The sequence below is a fragment of the Orycteropus afer genome, unplaced genomic scaffold (assembly GCF_000298275.1).
Source record: "Orycteropus afer afer isolate SDZICR_OR568_19922 unplaced genomic scaffold, OryAfe1.0 scaffold00018, whole genome shotgun sequence".
In the NCBI taxonomy this organism is placed as follows: domain Eukaryota; kingdom Metazoa; phylum Chordata; class Mammalia; order Tubulidentata; family Orycteropodidae; genus Orycteropus; species Orycteropus afer.
The window spans coordinates 3,868,439-3,887,268 of record NW_006921605.1 but is presented as its reverse complement, the minus strand read 5'-3'; the positions used below and the strand labels follow the sequence as shown (position 1 = coordinate 3,887,268).

At 59.6% G+C, this 18,830-nt stretch overlaps 1 protein-coding gene across 1 annotated transcript in view; it reads right to left on the bottom strand.

The window, feature by feature from the left end:
• Nucleotides 1-3,946: 3,946 nt before the first annotated feature.
• The window catches only part of RBFOX3 (RNA binding fox-1 homolog 3), a 23,401-nt gene continuing 8,517 nt past the window's right edge, over nucleotides 3,947-18,830 (bottom strand). The window contains exons 3-11 of the mRNA XM_007959604.1: nucleotides 18,633-18,686; nucleotides 17,890-17,982; nucleotides 16,387-16,447; nucleotides 8,831-8,884; nucleotides 8,117-8,249; nucleotides 7,560-7,599; nucleotides 6,611-6,669; nucleotides 5,533-5,611; nucleotides 3,947-3,991 (exon numbers count right to left, since the gene is read on the bottom strand). Coding sequence (XP_007957795.1) covers nucleotides 3,947-3,991; nucleotides 5,533-5,611; nucleotides 6,611-6,669; nucleotides 7,560-7,599; nucleotides 8,117-8,249; nucleotides 8,831-8,884; nucleotides 16,387-16,447; nucleotides 17,890-17,982; nucleotides 18,633-18,686 — 618 coding nt within the window. The remainder of the gene's footprint in view (nucleotides 3,992-5,532; nucleotides 5,612-6,610; nucleotides 6,670-7,559; nucleotides 7,600-8,116; nucleotides 8,250-8,830; nucleotides 8,885-16,386; nucleotides 16,448-17,889; nucleotides 17,983-18,632; nucleotides 18,687-18,830) is intronic.

Sequence of the window (18,830 nt, the reverse complement as noted above, 5' to 3'; positions counted from 1 at the left end):
ATACTTTAGCGGTGGAGAGAAAATTTATAGTGGCAATTACTGTCTCACAGTCTGGTGAGCAAGCAATTACAAGTCGGGGGCTGAGCAGAGGTTGGCACAGAACCGCACAACTCCAACTCCCTGAAAGCTCGGTCCCCAGCCCCATCAACAACAAAGGCCCGTGCAAGGAAATTAATATTGGGCACTTAGGCCGGGGCCCCTCTCACAGGTGTCACCACTCAGATAAATGACCCAACAGCACGAGTAACGGAGACCTGGGCTCTGGATGGGGTGCTCTGCTGTCTTTGGGGTCTCGGTCCCGTCGCAGCCTCTGAACCCCAGGCTTTCTGACTCACAGACTGAGGTCTGCCGTCCCCTGTAAGGCCCCCTCCTACACCCCAACCTCTGCAGGATATGGGTCACTGCCCACCCTCCCTGGAGCATGGGGCGCGGACAGGGTGGCGGAGGAAATGGAGTTACCTTGGGCACAGCAGCGTCTCAGCTCCTTGGCTGCAACTGCAGAGGGGCGTGTGGATCTGAGAGACCCTGCCTGCCTGGGCACCGGCCAGACCCCCACAGAGGTTCTCCCTTCCCGCCCCCACTCTGTCCTTTTCAGCCTTCCATTGCACTGGCCACAGCTGCTGGTGGCTGCAGGGGTCTTCACCTGTGCGCCTGACCTGGGAGGGCGGGGGAGGAGCTGCTTGGAGGGTAGAATGGGCACCTTACATCTGGGGCCTGGGGGGCGGGGTTTCCTGACAGTTTTGCCACCTGGCTCTGGTGGGGGGTCAGGCCTGTGTGTGCCCTTGGCCCTGACCACCCTCTGTGCCCAGGAACTGCCCAAATCTAAGAGCCATCCTGGTTTGAAGAAAGAAATCTTTATTAATAACCGTAATACTTGTACTGCTGATTGAACGGTCACGCCTTGGAAGCATACGGGATGGTAAGAAAGGGAGCCGGTGGCTGCGGTCCTGGGGACACGGTGGGGTGCGGCGCTGCTGCGGAAGGTCTGGCACAGCAGTGGCCAGCGGCTTTGTACAGAGGTCGGGCCTGGGGGCCGGGTCTATGTACACTGGGCATAGAAAAGGTGGCCTTAGGTGGGGAGCTGCGGTCTAACGCTGGCTACAAAGTGAGGCGTGTTCTTTGACACTGGAAGCTTCGTGACACGGTTGGTCATGTTGGGAGACGATGTATGTTTTGATTTTCCTCGATTTTTGCTGCCTCCCCTCCTTCAGCTGTCCCTTCTCTGCCAGGGGCACCTCCCTGACCTTTCCCTCTGGTCCTTTCGTCTGGGGGGACTAGTTCTCCCCAGAGGCCTGGCCAGCGAGCTTCACCCGTGCGGGACAGGGCAGCCCAGGCCCTCCCCTCCCCTCCCACGCTGGCACCCCTGTGCTCTGTCTGGGGTCCCTGCTCTGATCCATAGCACCGAGACCCCGACCCCAGCCTCCCCCCCCTCCCCCCCGGCTGGCCTGAGTGTTCCCACTGCCCTGCTTGCTCCTGCCGCCCCCAGGCTGCCCTGGGCCTGAGCCGAGCCCCAAGCCTGGGGCCTCCAAGGTCTGGGCCTGGCCCTCTCCCCTCTCCCAGGACCAAAACCAGAAAGGAAAACGCCCAGAGGAGGGGGCCCGGACCCCAGGCCCCCCGCTTCCGCGCTCCTAGGCCCGGTCCTGGCCCAGCTGCGTCTGCTCTGCAGCCCGTGCCCTCACGCGGGGAGCAGCGGGTGGGGCCCCTGGTTCTGGTACCCCGTCAGCCCTTGTGCAGAGGCCACCCCCACCCCAGGGCCGCCAGCCTCCAGGAGCCCACGCTCCCTCCCCGGGAGCCTGCAACCCCCGCAGGGCAGGGACTCGGGGGCTCGGTATGGGGGCTGGGCCCGGGCATGAGACACGGGTGCAAGGCGCAGGCCAGCGCAGTGCCCGCGTGGAGGGCAGGCAGCCCGGCCCCACCTCCGCTCCCGGCCCGCCCCGCCTGTGGCTGCACGGCGGGCCACCCCTCTGCGCAGGCCCACGCTGCCCGGAAGCGGAGTCCACGGAAAGGAAGACTTGATAGAAAACGGAGCCCCCCGCCCCTCCAACTCTCCACCGCTGCCTGGGTCGAGAGGGGGCTTCGGACGCCGGCGGCGCAGCGACGGGACCGCGGGCCGGCGAGCGCCTCTCCATCCGTGCGGCGGCGGCGGCACAGCGCCTCCTGCTGGCCGCGCTCCCTCGGTGCCGCGGCGCTGCCCTCGGAGATGCCTGGTGCCTCTGGGTTTGGTCGGTTGATCGGTTGCTTGAATTGTAACATCTTTTTGTTTTTGTTTTTTGTGTTGTTTTGTGATTTTTTTTTTGTTTTTTGTTTTTGTTTTTGCCCTTCATGGTCCAAGAAGGAAATGGCGGAAGCTTTCACTACAATTAAAAAAAAAAAAAAAAAAAAAAAGGCAGGACTTGCTGTTTCACAAAAGCGACTGGGGGGCGTCAGGGGCGAGGCGAGCCCGCGGCCCCAGCGCCCTCCGCGGCCCCGGCGCCCTCCGAGCCTGCCCCACCCCGGGAATGCGCACTGTCCTGCAGCCGGGTTTAGGGCAGGCGCCCATCCTTCCAGGGCTGGTGTATTAGGGACACAGTGAGCCTGGCGTCCCAGGAGCGCCCTGGCTCCTAACAGGCAAGTGGACTGGGCCTTGACGGTCCTGGACCGGCAGCGGTCAGGACAATGTGGTGGGCGCCGGGCTGCTTCAGCCCTGAGGCCCGCCCGGCCCGGGGTGGCAGGGGGAGTGGGGGGGAGGGAGCAGCCTGGGCAGGGTCTGTCAGCCCAGTTCCTGGCATCGGGTGGCACGGCTGCACCCCTGCTACAGGGAGCCGCACCCTCAGCCAGCCGCCCAGGAGCCCAGCTTACACAGCAGGAGGCAGGACTGCCTAGCTGCCCCCTGACCTGCAGTAGGGGCCCAGGGACAGCACCCAGGGACCCCGCCGGCTCCTGCACTCTCCCCTCGGGGGGTCTGGTGATTGGCCTGTGGCCCCCAGCACCGCCCAGACCCATCTGGGGGGAGGCCGGGGCTGGGGGCTCCGTACAGTGAGCGGGTGGTCCTGCTCAGAGGCCCAGGGGAGGGGTCACCTGCCCGCCGAGGTTCCCTTCTGAAAGGCCCCTCCGGAGAAGCCCTTCCGGAATGCGCTCAGGGACATGGAGGTGTTCAGGGTGAGGCGGGCCTGGGTCCCTCTAGGGTCAGGCTCAGTAGGGCAGGGGCTGGTGGGGGCAGGAGGGCCGATTGGGCCTTGCTCTTCGGTGGCCAAGTGAAGACAGCTTGGGGGGGCTGTGGGGTGCCTGGGCAGGCCCACTACTGGACCTGGGGCTGGGGGCAACCAGGGGCGTTTCCACCCTGCTTCATGTGCTGTGACCACTTCCGCAGGCAACATCATCAATAAAATTTAATAAAAAATCCTGGTTGCAGCTGAATGAAGGGCCGGGAGGGGGCCGGGCCAGGGCTCCTCCTGCGATGAATGGGTGGAGGGAGACCCTGTGGAGGGCATGTGCACTAGGGGCAGGGAGCTATGTCGAGGGCCGGCTGGCCGTGGATGGCATCCAGGGAAGGGTGCATCGAGAGCCCTGGGCCTGGGCTAGTCTCCTGTGCCTCTGTGGATCCTGGGCACCCCCCAACCACACCACGCCAGATTATCCCTAAACCTGAGGGGACTGCCCTCGGGGGCTCAGGCCACCCGCCTGGCCCTATGTGCGCATACTGTACCTGGAGTGGGTTTGGGTTGCACCCCACCGACCAAGTCAAAGGAGGACACTAGGGTTTCAGACACACAGGAACAACCAGGCCAGGGACACACACACCGTCGTGGGCAGGGCGGGGAGCCAGCTGGCTGGAGAGGGACCCTAGGGTCTAGCGTCCGAGGGCAGCGGTGGGAGTGGCTGGCCCCGAGGGCGCACTGTCCGCGTGGGCGGGCGAGCCTGGTGTTTGGGTTTGTTTGTGTGAATGCTGTTAGGGGCGGGTCTCTTGCTAGTAGGGGGTGAAGCGGCTGTACCCTCCTCGGCAGAGGCTAGCCTGCAACATCAAAGATGAAAAACAGCCAATCAGTGCCGCCCTGTGGGAGGGGCAATCAAAGATGAAAAACAGCCAATCAGTGCCGCCCGTGGGAGGGGCAAAGCCAAAAGGAAAAAGGAAAGAAAAGCAGGCGGAGGGGCCGCTGAGCCCTGTCTTCTCCCCTTTGCCTTTTCCTGGGGGGACAGCGGGCCACGAGCTGTCGTGGCCACGCCCCTCTGAGGCCCTGGCGCTGAGCTGGTGGTGGTGCTGGACCGGGAGGGGCGCTCTGGGGAAGCCCATCAGGGCTTCCGACCTCTGTCCGGGGTCTTCTCTCCACCCAGGGCTGGCCACCCCTGGGCTTCTCCTTCCCCTTAGTGGAGGAGGTTACCACCCAGGGGGCTGGGCAAGGGCAGATCCAACCCGGCAGACAGCCTCTGTCCAAGAGCCTGGGCGGCCAAACCGGCTCCCCAGGCACAGCCCGCGGAGCTCCCACTGGGGGTGGTCCACAGGCCCAGCTTCAGCCTCCCTTCCTGCAGAGGACGACTCTTGGGGGTCCGGCTCTCCTTCCCTGCCCCTCAGCTCCGGTCAAGGAGCCCACCACCGTGCCCACCAGTTCTGCCCCGACAGGGAAGAAAGTGGCAACGGCAAGAGGGGAAAAGTGGGGGGGTGGGGCAGAGAATCTTAAAAAGTGAAAACACAAGGGGAGCCTCTATGAGCTGACGGAAGTTTGGCTGCTGGTAGGCGCCAGGGCCTCTGGATAGTGACCGCCATCCGTGGGGTGCAGGACCAGCAGTCGCCCTGGCTGCCCAAGGGGAGTGTACAAGAACCCCGGAGAAACACAGGCACAGGGAGGGCTCACTGAAGCCCAGGGCTGGGAAGGTCCACACTGGCCGCCTCCCTCCCTGCCCCCCAAAGCGTTTTCATCTTTGATGCTGGATGCCACGCTAGCTGAAAACCAACATGGACACTTATCGGTTGGTTGAGTGAACGCAGGGGGCAGTGCCCACGGGGAGGAGATGCTGGGGTACAGAGTCGACAGCCGGCCATACACATACACACACACAGACACGCTGGCCCGCACCCCTCGGCAGTGAGCCCCGTTTCCACATCAGCGCACTGCTTGCCTGAGCCCATCCCTGTACTGGGACCAAGCTCCACTCCCCCGTGGGTGTGCCTGCCTGGCCCGGTCTGGGAGCCTGGTGTGGGGGGCTGGGGAAGTATGGAGGGGGGCCCTAGTTCTCTGATGTGGGAGAAGGTACAGTCTGGAGGGACGGGAACAGAAGAGAGAGAGATGGGGGGCTGGGTCTCTCCATAGCATCAGCCGCAACAACAGGTGGCTTCTTTGGCCATGGGAATGGGGTGGGGCAGGATTTTAAGTTTCGGAGTTCAGTCTAGGATACCTCCCCAACCGTTGCATACCTGGGTCCAGTTGGCACAGTGAGGACCCAACCCTGACCTGGGCAGGGGACTCTCTCTCTCACTGGGCCCCATACCCCCAGCTATGCTGTACCCCTTTCGCAGCCCTGGCCCCAGGTGTGCGGGACCCAGGCTGGACTCCTTACCATGGTTCCGATGCTGTAGGTCGCTGCGGGGCCGACAGTGTGATGGTAGGGGTCAGCGGTGGCGTACACTCTGCCGTAACTGGGGGAGAGATGGGAGGCGGGGGCAGGAGGGAGGCAGGTGAGGGGCAGCAGTGGCCTCCCACCCTCACCAAGTATGGTCTCCTCCTGGCCAGTCCTTCCTGCCCATGTGGAAGGAAGTGTCTGGAACCTACCAACCTGCCCAGGCTGTGCCACCACTCACAAGGGTCCTACTTTAGACTCGTGCTGCATGGGACAGAGAAGGGGCACCCCGGGAGGGCATGTTTGGGGGGCAGATCAACCACAGTGCTCAGAAAAGGGCTTGAGAGAAGGGGAGAAGGCCCCGGTGTGGGGCGTGGCACAAAGGGGGTAGTCCTCATACCCCCTGGTGACCCTCCTCTCCCCTAATTCATCCAATCAACTTCTTAGATGGCAGGCTGGGCAGGGCCCTGTCCACCTCTCACAGGTGAGGAGCGAGGGAGAAAGGGTACAGGAAGTGTGTGTGGGAGGGTCTCATTGGCCACTGGGTGGTCCCAGGCCTGGAGAGGCGCCTCGGACAAGATGAGGTGCCTGTCAGGTGCCTGACACGGTGATTCCACCAATCTCCCACCCCACAGCCCCAAAGAGGAACTCAAGTTCCCAAGGAGAAAGGTGCTGGGCTCAGCCAGCTCACACGGGACACTGGGGGACTGCCCTCCAGGTGCCTGCCTTTTGGGCGTGCTCACAGCAGGGCAAGTGCTAGCTGCTTTCTGCAGTGCCCACTGCCCACCCGGGAAGCCCGCAGGCGCTCTGTCCCTCCCTCCTCCCAGCTCACGGGGCCCCACTGGAGCTGGGGGTGAGGCTCCAAGGAGTGCTCTGCAGCCCAGGACGGGGTTCCCCAGCCTCCCCCAGTAGTGCAGGCTGGCCAGGTGTGACTGAAGAAGTCGGGACTCTCAGGCTGGGGGTCTTCAAGCTCTACCCACACCTGCTCCCCTTGCTTCGGATCCTGCACCCACCACGTGGAAGCACCCCCAGGCCCGAAGGCAGGTGAGGTGTCCCCCTCTGCAGCCCCAAGCCTCACCTGTCGCTGTAGGCGGCGGCTGCTGCGGGCTGAGCGTATCTGTAGGCTGCATAGCCTCCCTGCAGGTGAGTGGGAGGAAGGGAGCAGAGGGCTTAGTGGGGCTCAGCCAGGCCGAGATGGGCCCTGGGGGCTGCGGACACCAGGCCTCCCGCCCACAACCTGCCCCTCAGCCTGGGGAGGATGACGCTGGTGTCTGGCCTAATGGGGTCTGAGGACTGCCAGGTGGCTGTGATGATGGGTGAGGGGTGGCGCCTGGAAACCTCACTCACTCATTGATTCATTTGCTCACGAGTCCACGTGTCCATCGGAGCCGTACTACTGGTTCCCTGATGTGTGTGGCTCTGCACATGGCTAGGCCCACAGCCCTGCCCCCCGGCCAGTGCTCCCTACTCTGACGCAGACAGGACAGATGCCCAGAAGCTGTGGTGGCGCAGTGCTTAAAGCATTTGGCTGCTAACCAAGAGTGGTGGATTGAACCCACAGACACTCTGCAGGAGAAAGATGAGGCAGTCAGCTTCCATAAAAAAAACCCTATGGGGGAAGTTCTACTCTGTCCTAGAGGGTCGCTATGAGTTGGAATCAACTCACTGGCAGTGAGTTTGGTTTTCTTGGTTTGAGATCCACAAAGACACAATGCTCCAAGCAATGGGTGTCTACCATGCCTCACTCTGCCTGAGTTCCAAGGACCCCTCCTTTAAATCTGGAAGGAGCTCTGATGGCACAGTGGGTAAGTGCTTGGCTGCTAACTGAAAGGTCTGAAACCCATCAGATGAAGCAGTTGGCGTCCGTAAAGACTGACAGCTTTGCAAACCCTGTGGGCAGTTCCACTCTGCCCTCTAGGGGCGCTGTGAGCCCAACCCACCGGATGGCAGAGCAGGTTTGGGTGAGAGGGGCGGGGCAGGGGAAGACACGCCTAGATGCCGCCCTCCCCTCCCGGGGCGCCACTTACATAAATCTCAGCACCGTAAAATCCATCCTGATACACGACCCTGGAAGCAAACGGACAAGAAAGTGGTGGGAGCGCTGGAGAGGTGGGGTAGGCCGGCTCTGGCGTCTGCTGCGGCAGGGGGCACGGGGCCGGCCCTGCCCAGGGGAGCGGCATTTTAACGAGCGCTTGCTCCAGTGCCCTGTTTCGGTATAACAGAGTAACACCTTGCTGGTCAGCGCTTCTCTCCCATAACCGCGGGGGCCCCACGGCCCCAGCCTCGCTCACCCTGCCCCCGATCCACCCCAGGCAGCTTCGGCCCCCTTCGCTGTGGAGCCCGTCCTCGCCCTGCCCTTGAGGACCCTGGGGCCCGCACGAGGCGGACCGGAGAGGGCGCAGAGAAAGCCCTTGCTGAGCTGGAGGGCGGGCAGGGGCCCCCGGAATGCCCGACAAGGGGAGGCGGCTGCAGTGCTGCGCTCTGGGGTGCGCACAGTCCCCGGAGGTTCTAGAAAGGCTCCCCGCCGCCCATGCTCCCGGACCTTTCTCCAGGCCTCCCTCCCCAGGCCCCTGCAGGTACTCACGCTCCGTAAGCTGGGATGGGAGGCGGGGGCGGCGCAGCCCGAAACGTGTTGTACACCGCCCGGCCCCGGCCCCGGAGGTGCGCGCCCCGGTAGGCCACCGCTGTGCCGGTGGTGGGGTAGGGGAACCCAGTCACTGTGGGGCAAGGGGAGGCGGAGCGTGAGCGACCAGAGCCAGCAGGCCTCGGGAGGCGGCACCCACACCTGAGCCGGCCTCCTACCTGGCCACACCTCCACCTGCCTTCGCCTCTCACTGGCTCGGGATCTGGTTCCTGCCTCCCGTCTGGCCACGCCTCTCAGAGGACCTGGCCCGGGACGGGGGTCTCCACTTGGCCACGCCTCCACCTGGGCACTGCAACCCGCCCCCTCACTCCAGTCTTGTCTGCCTTCTGCTGTCCATCTGGCCAAGGCTTCTAGCGGACTCTGTCCTCCTCAACCAGGACCTTGCCAATGACTGGGTTCAATACCCAGCCAGCACTGTCTCCACCCCTCCTGCCCCTAACTTTCTTTTTTTAAAACCAAACCCACTGCCATTCAGTCAATTCCGACTCATGACGATCTTACAGGACATAGTAGAACACACCCTTAGGGTCTCCAAGGCTCTAACTCTATGGAATCAGACTGGCACATCTTTCTCCTGCAGAGGTAGCTGGCTAGCTAACTCTTTGGTTAGCAGCTGAGCGCTTTAACCACTGCCCCAGGAGTCTGAGCCCTCACCTGCATAGAATTCAGGTCCATAGACGGCACCTACCATGGGGTTTAACTTCCAGCCTAGGACAGAAGCAAAGACCAGTCACTCTCTCCCCATCCTTTCCTCACCTCCCCCAAGCAGGACTGGGGCAGGGGGCAGGGACACTGAGGGTGTGGCTTCTGCTGTGACCTGCCAGAGCCCTTCCTTCACCGTGGGGGTGAGCGGTGGACGGGCACCACCAGGGCCTTCCAGATGCTGCAGCCAGGGCTGGGCTCCCGCTGCCTGGTAAGAACGGGGACAGGGCACTCTGAGCCATGCCTCTGGAGCCTGCCCGGGGGGCCACTCCTTCCCTGGGCACCAACCCCAGAAGCTTGGGGTGTAACATCCACAGAACAGAATCAGGAGGGACAGTGAAACGTAGTTACTCCACGGGTTAAGATCGTCAGACTTACGGATAACTTGTAGTTAAGAACCGACTGCTGTAAAGACCCTTGTATGAGAAGTTTGAGTTCAGTACATGCACTACTTGATCGATAGAAGCCTTGACTTCGAATTCTCATGTTATTTGTATACTTTAATCTTAATACTTTTTCTCTCCATAAATGAAACTGAGTAACAGGACAGTGGTCACAACCCAGTTCTAAGAACTGGGTAGACGAGACAGACAGAACCACAGAGTGTACAGCTCCAAGAACAGCTGCTGTCTTGACTGTTGCTACCAAGACACAATGGAACTGCTGATAAACTTCCTGGCACCCTACTTAAACCCCCCAACTTCCCCACCTCGGGGCTGATGCATTGTTGAATTCAGCCCTGGCTCACACCATTCTGGTCTGAGCCCGTCTCCAAGCAGATGCTTTAAGAAACTTTCTTTCAAGACTCCGCCGGCCTGATTTCTCTCTCCCTGCACTGAACCTTCCACTCCTTGAAGTACTGAAAAGATGCTTGTGAAGGCACCAAGCTCCAGCATCAGCGGCTGCAGGAAGGACTCTCACATTGCAGTCAACGCTGCTGAGTGGTAACTTTGTCTCTGGCTGAGATGTTCCTCTTTTTCACTGTTGTAACCATGCCTCCAAAGTGTAAACCCCATGCCAGACAAGCAGTAGTGGATACTGGAAGCCACTGCGTCAGGGAAAACTGACAGAGTTACTGACTCCCGACCAATGAGGGCCTTTCACACAGAGAGCAGCAGATGCGGGCGTCTGAGGAAGAAGGGACCTCACACTGCAGAATAGAAGCTCTGACGGGAGTTGGCTGAAGGCTTTAGCTTCATTGCAGCAGGGAGAGCTGTTAGAGGAGCGAGACCCCACAGAGGCGGGCACCCCAATTTACCGCACAGTTACCAAAGTCCTCTATGACCAGAGAAAGCCCAAAATCCACTGCTGTGGAGTCAGTTCTGACCCACAGTGCCCCTAGAGGACAGAGTGGAACTGTCCCACAGGGTCTCCAAGGCTGTCAATCTTCACGGAAGCAAAGCCCAAACCACACCCACTGCCGTCGAGTGGATTCCGACCCACAGCGCCCCTAGAGGACAGAGTGGAACTGTCCCACAGGGTCTCCAAGGCTGTCAATCTTCATGCAAGCTGCCTGCCTCCTCTTCCTCCTGTGAAGGAGGTGGAGGGTTTGAACCACTGACTTTGGTTAGTGGGTGAATGCCTTAATTGCTGTGCCACCAGAGAAAAGCTCTGTACAAATCTCCCTTGATGCCAACTTCAAGAAACTGACAGCAGGAACAGAATCAACCCTAAACCTCCAGCCCCAGGCCCGTCCTCACCAGCCCCAGGCCCGTCCTCACCAACACCAGGCCCGTCCTCACCAACACCAGGCCCGTCCTCACCAACACCAGGCCTGTCCTCACCAACACCAGGCCCATCTCCAATGCCAGGCCTGTCCTCTTCAGCACCAGGTCTAGCTTCTCTAGCCCCAGGCCCGTCCTCACCAGTACCAGCCACCTCGCCATCATGTTTTCCTGCATCATCCAGTTATTAATGTTATCATAATATTTCCTTATGAATTCCCCTTCCCGTATGCAAGACATCCATGGAACGAGAGTAAGGTTAACCTTTAATCGTGATGTTTTCTCCTATCTGAATTGCTTCAAGAACTGTTTCTTTAATTTTTTTTTTAAGTGGTATTGCTGGAAGAGTTGATGCATTTGAATTGTGGTGTTGGTGAATACTGAACATACCATGGGCGGCTAGAAGAATGAACAAATTTGTCCTGGAAAAAGTACAGTTCAATGTTCCTTTGAAGTGAGAATGGCCAGACTTGGTCTCACCTACTGTGGTCATGTCATAAGAAGGGACCAGTCCTTGGAGAAAGGCATGCTTGGCAAAATAGAGGGTCGTGAGACAGAGGAGGACCCTCAGTGAGCTGGAGTGGCAGTGGCCGTGGCGACGGGCTCAGGTGTGGCCGTGACTGGGAGGATGTGCAGCTGGGCGGCGTTGGGGCCTGTTGTACACGAGGTCGCTATGTGCAGGAACTGACTGGGCAGCACCTAACAACACCCACATGCATGCACCACACACAGGTTCTCTTCTCAGTACAGTACCTTGGGTAGTTCCTTCTCTATGACTATATTCTTACGGACTGTATGGTTACGGTGAAGATGTTTCAGTGCATCTGCAAGTGTTTAAGTACTTTTACGCATAGAAAGGTAAACTGTAAGTTACAGACTAGGGCAAACATGTGACTGACCCTAAATCAGAACCACATGGGCCTGTTCTGACTTACCTACAAGCTCAGCTTAGAGACAGACTTAGGAACAGAGTCATTCATAACCTGGGACGGCTTGTAATGGTGACCACAGCCGGATGAGTGCTTTTGGTGTTGGTGGAGCTGGGAAGGAGGGGAGGAGGGGAGGGCAGGACTTTGGATCTGGGAACGCTGGTATCAATGCCAGCATTCACTGAGCACCTGCTATGTGTCATATTAAAACGAACATAGAGAATAAAACCCAATAACAGTGGCCCTGGAGTCAGCTCTGACTCACAGTGGCCCGTGTGTGTCAGCGCACAACTCTGCTCACAGGGTCCTGTCGGCTGATTTTTGGGAAAACAGATGGTCAGGCCTTTCTTCCAAGGGACCTCTGGGTGAACAAGGACCTCTGACCTTTCAGTGAGCAGCTGAGCACATGAACCATCTACACCTCTAGGAACTCTGTGTGCCAAATACACTGCACTAACCCATGTACATCTGCCCTCCCTGGTCCTCCCACCAGCTCAGAGGTGGGGTTGTGCCCTTCCACTCACAGGTGAGGGAGCGGGGGCTTTGAAAGGTACTGTGCCCCAGGGCTGCTGGGTGCAGGGCCATTTCAGAACCCAACAGTCTGGCACCAGGTCCTATTTCTGGACCAAGCCTCTCTCGCCCTGCAGGTGGGTTGGCTCCGCACGCTGCTCCTGGCCCAATTGTGCCTAAGGCACTTGACTGCTAACCAGAAGGCTGGTGGTTCAAACCCACCAGCCACTCCTCGGAAGGAAGGCTGGGAAACCTACTTCCATAGTGATACCGCCTCAGAAACCCAAGGAGGGGTTCCTATGAGTCAGATCTTACTCGATGGCAGTGAGTTTTCTTTATTTTCTTTTTTTTTTTTTATGGGACCCATATTGAATGATGCAGGAAACATCAAAAGAAGATGGAAGCAATACACAGAGTCACTGTATCAAAAAGAACAGGTCGATGTTCATCCATTTCAGGAGGTGCTATATGTTCACAAACCAATGGTACTGAAGGAAGAAGTCGAAGCTTCACTGAAGGAACTGGTGAAGAACAAGGCTCCAGGAAGTGATGGAATACCCACTGAGATGTTTCAACAAACGGATGCCCCACTGGACGCATTCATTCGGCTATGCCAAGAGATTTGGAAGACAGCTACCTGGCCAACTGACTGGAAGAGATCCGTATTTGTACCCATTCCAAAGAAAGGAGATCCTAGAAAATTTGGAAATTATCAAACAGTATCGTTAACATCACACACAAGTTAAAATTTTGCTGAAGATAATTCAAAAATGGTTGCAGCAATATATTCATAGGGAACTTCTAGAAATGCAAGCTGGATTCAGAAATGGACGTGGAATGAGGGATATCATTGCTGATGTCAGACTGATCTTGGCTGACAGCAAAGAATACCTGAAAGATGTTGACTTGTGTTTTATTGACTGTGTAAAGGCATTCAACTGTGTGGATTGTAACAAATTATGGATAACATTGAGAAGAATGGGAATTCCGTAACACTTAATTGTGCTCATGAGGAACCTGTACATAGACCAGGAGGCTGTCATTCGAAGAGAACAAGGGGATACTGCATGGTTTATATACGTCAGGGTTGTATCCTTTCCCCATACTTATTGAATGTGTGTGCTGAGCAAATAACCCAAGCAGCTGACTGTGTGAAGAAGAACGTGGCATCAGGATTGGAGGAAGACTCATTAACAACCTGTGCTATGCAGACGACACAACACTGCTTGGTGAAACTGAAGATGACTTGAAGCACTTGCTAATGAAATTTAAAAACTACCGTCTGCAGTACGGATTACCCCTCAACATAAAGAAAACAAAAATCCTCACAACTGGACCAATAAGCAGTATCACGATAAATGGAGAGAAGACTGAAGTTGTCAAAGATTTCATATGACTTGGTTCCACCATCAGCCCCAATGGAAGCAGCAATCAAGACATCAGATGACACACTGCACTGGGCAAGTCTGCTGCAACAGACCTCCTTAAAGTGCTGAAGAGCACAGATGTCTCTTTGAAGACTAAGGTGTGCCTCACCCAAGCCATGGTATTTTCAATCACCTCATATGCATGTGAGAGCTGGACAATGAATAAGGAAGACTGAATAAGAGTTGATGCTTTTGAGTTGTGCTGCTGGCAGAGAATGCTGAAAGCACCAGGGACTGCCAACAGAAGGAAGAAGTCTGTCCTGGAACAAGCGTAGCTGAATGCTCCTTGGAAGCGAGAATGGCCAGACTTTGTCTCACCTACTTTGGTCGTGTTGTCAGAAGGGACCATTACCTGGAGAAGGATATCATGCTTGTTAAAGTGGAGGGTCAGCGGGGAAAAAAAAAAAAAAAAAAGGGAAGGCCCTCAACGAGATGGATTGGCACAGTGGCTACAACAATGGGCTCAGGTAGAGCAAGGATCGTGGCTGGCGCAGGCCCGGGCAGTGTTTCGTTCTGTTGTACACAGCGTCTCCATGAGTCAGAGCCGACTTCACGGGACCCAACAACATGGGACCCAGGTGGGTGGCACAGCAGAAGTTCTGCTTCCACCTGGAGGCTGCAGGCAGGGTCTGGCTCCAGGTGTGCAGACAGGTGGGGAGACTTCTGGCTCCCTCCTCAGTCCTGCTCTGCAGGCCCAGTCATCCCTCTCCACTGTGAGAGGGACAGCAGGGACCTGAGCCCTCTGGCCAGCTGGCTGGAGACACCTGGCGAGGGGGCGACGGGCCCAGGGCTGGGGTATCCGTGGCAGCCTGCATGGTGAGCTCCTGGCCTAGGTTCCAGAAGCCCCACTGTGGGGTGGTGGGGTGTCTAGGACAGTGCATGCAGGTCCTTGCTCCTTTGGGGGCTGTCTTTGTACACCCTGGGTGACATGGAGAGCCACCTCCCTCACCGACCCACTAGCACGTGACCTGCACGGGTGCTGGGTCTTAATGTGACTGCTGTGGATCCACCATAAATCGGTTAGAGGGAAGAAAGACCATTCTTCAGGGAAACCTCCAGCTTCTACCATGGAGCAAGGTCCTCGCCCAACAGGGACATGACCTTCTGGGTTCACACCGCGGCCTCCGTCTGTTGCCGCTGGCTCCATTTCCTATCTGGGACCCCAGATGGAGAGGAGGCCCGAGACCTCCCTGCATGGCCCCTTTTCTGTAAGTGAATAGAAACGCCTGGCCGACTGGTTTGTTTTCTGCAGTGGAGACTGCCGCGCTCCTGCCTGGTGGATTCCTGAGCACCTGGAAGTTCGAAAGCAGTCAGGTGGAGCTCACGGTCCACGGGCGCTCAGGCGCTGGGCTTCGGAGCCAGCCTCCAGAGCCCAGGGCAATGAAGACATGGACGTGAAACGGCTCCTGTTGCCATGGGGAGTGGAGGTCTTCATCTGGCTCCATCCTCCTTCCGCCCTCCCCATGAGCCGCCCAGCACGCAGCTGGCTGGGGCTGGGTTCCGCTTGGGAGTCCGAGCTCCCAGGCGCTCTGTCCTTCCCGGGAAGCTGGGGCATGTGGGGCCCAGGTGGACAGTGAGCAGCTGGTTCCAGCGGACAGACAGCCCTCACCCCAGTAAACATTCTCAGGCCTTCAGCTCCAGTGCCGAGTGCCAGGTTCCAGCAAAGAGAGAATTTGACAGTCTTCACAAAAGCTGGAGGGGCTACAATTGAGGGGCCAGAGCCCAGCCCTACACCAGGCTCGGACCTGGACCCATGGCGGCCTGCGAGGGCCTCACACAGGGGACGTACCCGGTCCCATCCCAGGCTTCTCGCTCCGGTCCGTCATCTGATCCATGGGGCTCAAGGGCCAGAGCGGGGGTACCTCGGTCCAACCCGTCCCCACTGGAGGACAAGAAGCCAAAGCCCATGTCCCCTGGGGAGGCCCGTCCTGTCTGGATGAAGCACTGGCGAACTGAAGGAGCTTAACTTGAGGAGCAGGCGGTAGGACCTTTCTAGAAGAGCTCCTGCCCCTGTGCCAGCGCCTCGCGGTCTTGGAGCAAGACACAAGTGGCCGTGGGTCCTCCGCCCCCTCTCTGCAGCCAGCACCTACTGTCAGCAGCCTCATCTCTGAAGAACGGCCACCTGCTTACAGACAGGTGCACACGCACGAGACCACCCAATGTGTGGGTGCTAGGGACCAGGCGCCCCAACCAGTGACAACCAGTTGTCATGGAAGCGCCTCCGACTCGTGGCCCACGTGGGTCAGAGCAGCCTGCGCTGCACGGGTTCCAGGGGCTGTTTTCAGAAGCACATCTCCAGGCCTCCCGAGGGCCTCTGGGCGGACATGGCCAGCCTTCCCATCAGAAGCTGAGCGCATTCAGTTTGCATCACCCGTGGATTCCGGGGCCACCAAGCTCTTTCCATGTTTCCAGAGCCTGAGGGGAGCCGTCTCTTTCATCCCTGTCCCCTTAATAACCACCCAGCATCCTGTGGTGCCACTGCCATCTCCTGGCCCCACCCACTGCCATCTCCTGGCCCCGCCCACTGCCATCTCCTGGCCCCGCCCACTGCCATCTCCGCTGCCACAGGGCAGGCATCCCTGTTCCTGTTTGCAGAGAGGTGAAGATGCGAGTTGGAGCCCCTTGAGGGGCAGCAGTGGGCTCATGCCTACACTCCCCATCCATCCCTAAGCCAGTGTGGCCTGTGACCCCAGAATCCATCAAGGCCTCATGGAGAAACGCCCCTGGTCCCACTCTGCTAAAGCCATGTGTGTGACCTCTCTGGGTGCAGGGGCGTTCGATGTCGGGACACACCCACTGTGTGGGAGGAGGGTGGCCCTGGCTCTCTCCTGACCGGGTGCAGGGCTGGGACATGGGGAAGGGGCTGCCCACTTGCCTCCCCGACAGTGCCCCTGCAGCACCACTGGCCTGGCTCTTACCATTGGTGTAGGGGTTCACCGTCTTCTTGTTGGTCATGACTCGGGCTGTGGCGTTATTTACCTGGCCGGAGAGAGAGGCGCCCGTTAGCCCCTTTCCTGTTCTGCTGCTGTTCCTCCAGTGGCCGCTGTGGAGGTGGAACATTCCGGAGAGGCTTCTGCCACCCAGCCTGGCCCACCCACCTAGGCTTGCCCACCCGGGCTTCCTCTCTGCCACGTGCCCTCCCTTCAGGGAGACTCGGCTACCACTGCACCTGCTGCTGCCCAATGCCCGGTCTGGCCCTCGGCCGAAGCCACTGCAGCCAGCTGCATGGGTCCTACTGTCGCTGACCCCCGGAAGTGAGCACCAAGCCCCCCTCGACCTGGGACTACAAGGAGCTGTGTGGTGGCTCTCTCCAGGGGCCCAGTCTGCCCTCAGCTGGGGCCCAACGGGCTGTCCTTAGCCAGGGGGGCTGACGGCACAGGGACAGCGGTCCTTCCTATGGGGGCGCCACTGCCTGGAGGCCAGGAGGTGTCCTGGTGGGGCCAGCTGGGGGCAGCGCTGGGCAGGCGGGAGCCAAGGGGACACTCTGGGGACCCTCCTTTTCAGATGTCCAAAACCTGGGTTCTGCTGCCCCAGGCAGCAGAGGCCGCACAGACGCAGAAGGGACAGAGAAAGTCCCCAGGAAGGGCAGAGAGAACAGGGCAGGTGGAAGGGACCAGAGGAGAAGTCTGGCCCTTCCTGACCCCTCAGGTCCACAGCCTGTCCTACGGGGCAGTGGCCTCAGGTACCCATCTGGGTACTGGACGGAGCCTGGGCCCAGGTCAGGGTCGTCAGTGCTCCTGCCTCCAGAAGCCCCTCTGTGGGCTCATGTGCCCCGTGGGCTCTGTGTTGGCTGTTGACCCCTCCTCCATACCAGCCACTCCACTGCTATGTCCTGGCCAAAACCCAGAGCTGGCACTGGGGGACGGGAGTCAGAGCCCACTGACTCCTTGGGTCTTGGGTCTCGGGTCTCCAGGAAGGCCAGGCCAGGGAGCTGCTGCTCTACCCTCGGCCACCTGCTGTGGTGCCCTGGCTTCTACCCGATCTGGGCTGTGAGTGGGGTGAGGGGACGGGGTGAATCAGAGTGCTGCGCAGTGTGGGGGAGGGCGGGCAGGGGTAGCTGGGGACAGGCTGGTTCTTGAGGTTGGCAAAGCCTCAAGCCCTTGATTTCTGGGTTCCCCCAGTGCATGGCAGATACCTAGTGTGGGGCTGGGGGTGTAGCATGGAGGTGTGGGGCAGGCCCACCCTCCTGCCCTCTCGTCGTGGGGGTCTGAATACCTGGCCATTGGGAAAAGGCTGGGAGGGGAAAACCCAGGCAAATTGACATCTAGTCCCAACGCAAGAGGCAGGTGAGGGGCTTGGCTGGGAGCCAGGATGTGGGGACGGCGCCGGCCTGGGTTCGCCCCTTCCCGCCGCTTGCGCCCCTTCCCGCCACGGGGGGCTGGTTTTGCGGTGCGTCTGCCACATCCCACTTATCTGAGCACCTCAATTTTCCGTCCCTCTACGATGGTCCCGTTCAGCTTCTCCCGGGCTCGGTCAGCATCTGAGCTAGTTTCAAAAGTTACAAACCCAAAGCCCTGCGAGTGGGAAGGACAGACATGGAGAGAAAGACAAAAGATGAGAAAAGGACAAGAAAAGGGGGGATACGGGGGGGGGCAGAGAGGAGAGAGGGGAGAGAGGCCCAGTCAGGCTGGAGGAGACAGAGGTAGACCAGAGGCCTGTCCTGGTGCTGGTTCGAGGCAAGGGGGTCAGGTGCCCAGTCGGAGCAGACCGCTGGCCCCTTAAAGGTCAGCCAAAGCCACGAGAGTCCCTAACTAGCCACCAGGCCTTGGGAGGGCGCCCAGGCTGGGGTTCGGGGCCTCCAGGGGCACAGACAGCCCCACCAGATCTTCACCCCACCGGGGGGCTGCAAGGGGGCGGCTGGGCTTGTGCGACAGGCACCCTCCGGCCACCCACCCAGCTCCACGAGTGCCCGCAGCCCCTCCCCCAGGCTCCCGGCAGAGGCTGAGTGGGTGGGGGGTGGGGGGCAGGGCACCCGGGCTCCGGGGTGTGGGCGAGGTCCGGGGAAAGCAGGACAGCAAGTAGCGACAGACAGCGGGGGGCGGGGGATACAAGCACCCGTGTCCGGGGTCCGCGGGCGCGAAGCTCCGGGAAGGAACGCACGTTTCACAGTTAGCCGGGCGGGGCCGACAGCGGCGGTAACGGGGCGGCCTCTCGCGGCACCCACCTTGGAGCCCCGCTCGTTAAAAATGATCTCCACGTCTAGGATTTTTCCGAATTGCTGCGGAGACAGAGGGGGAAGACAGAGGGCGAGCAGGGGGGATAGCGGGGAGCAGGGTCGGGAGACAGACGGGGAGCAGAGGGGAGATGGGGGAGTGTGGGGGACAGAGGGGGAGTGGGGGGACACAGGAGGGAGACAGAGGGG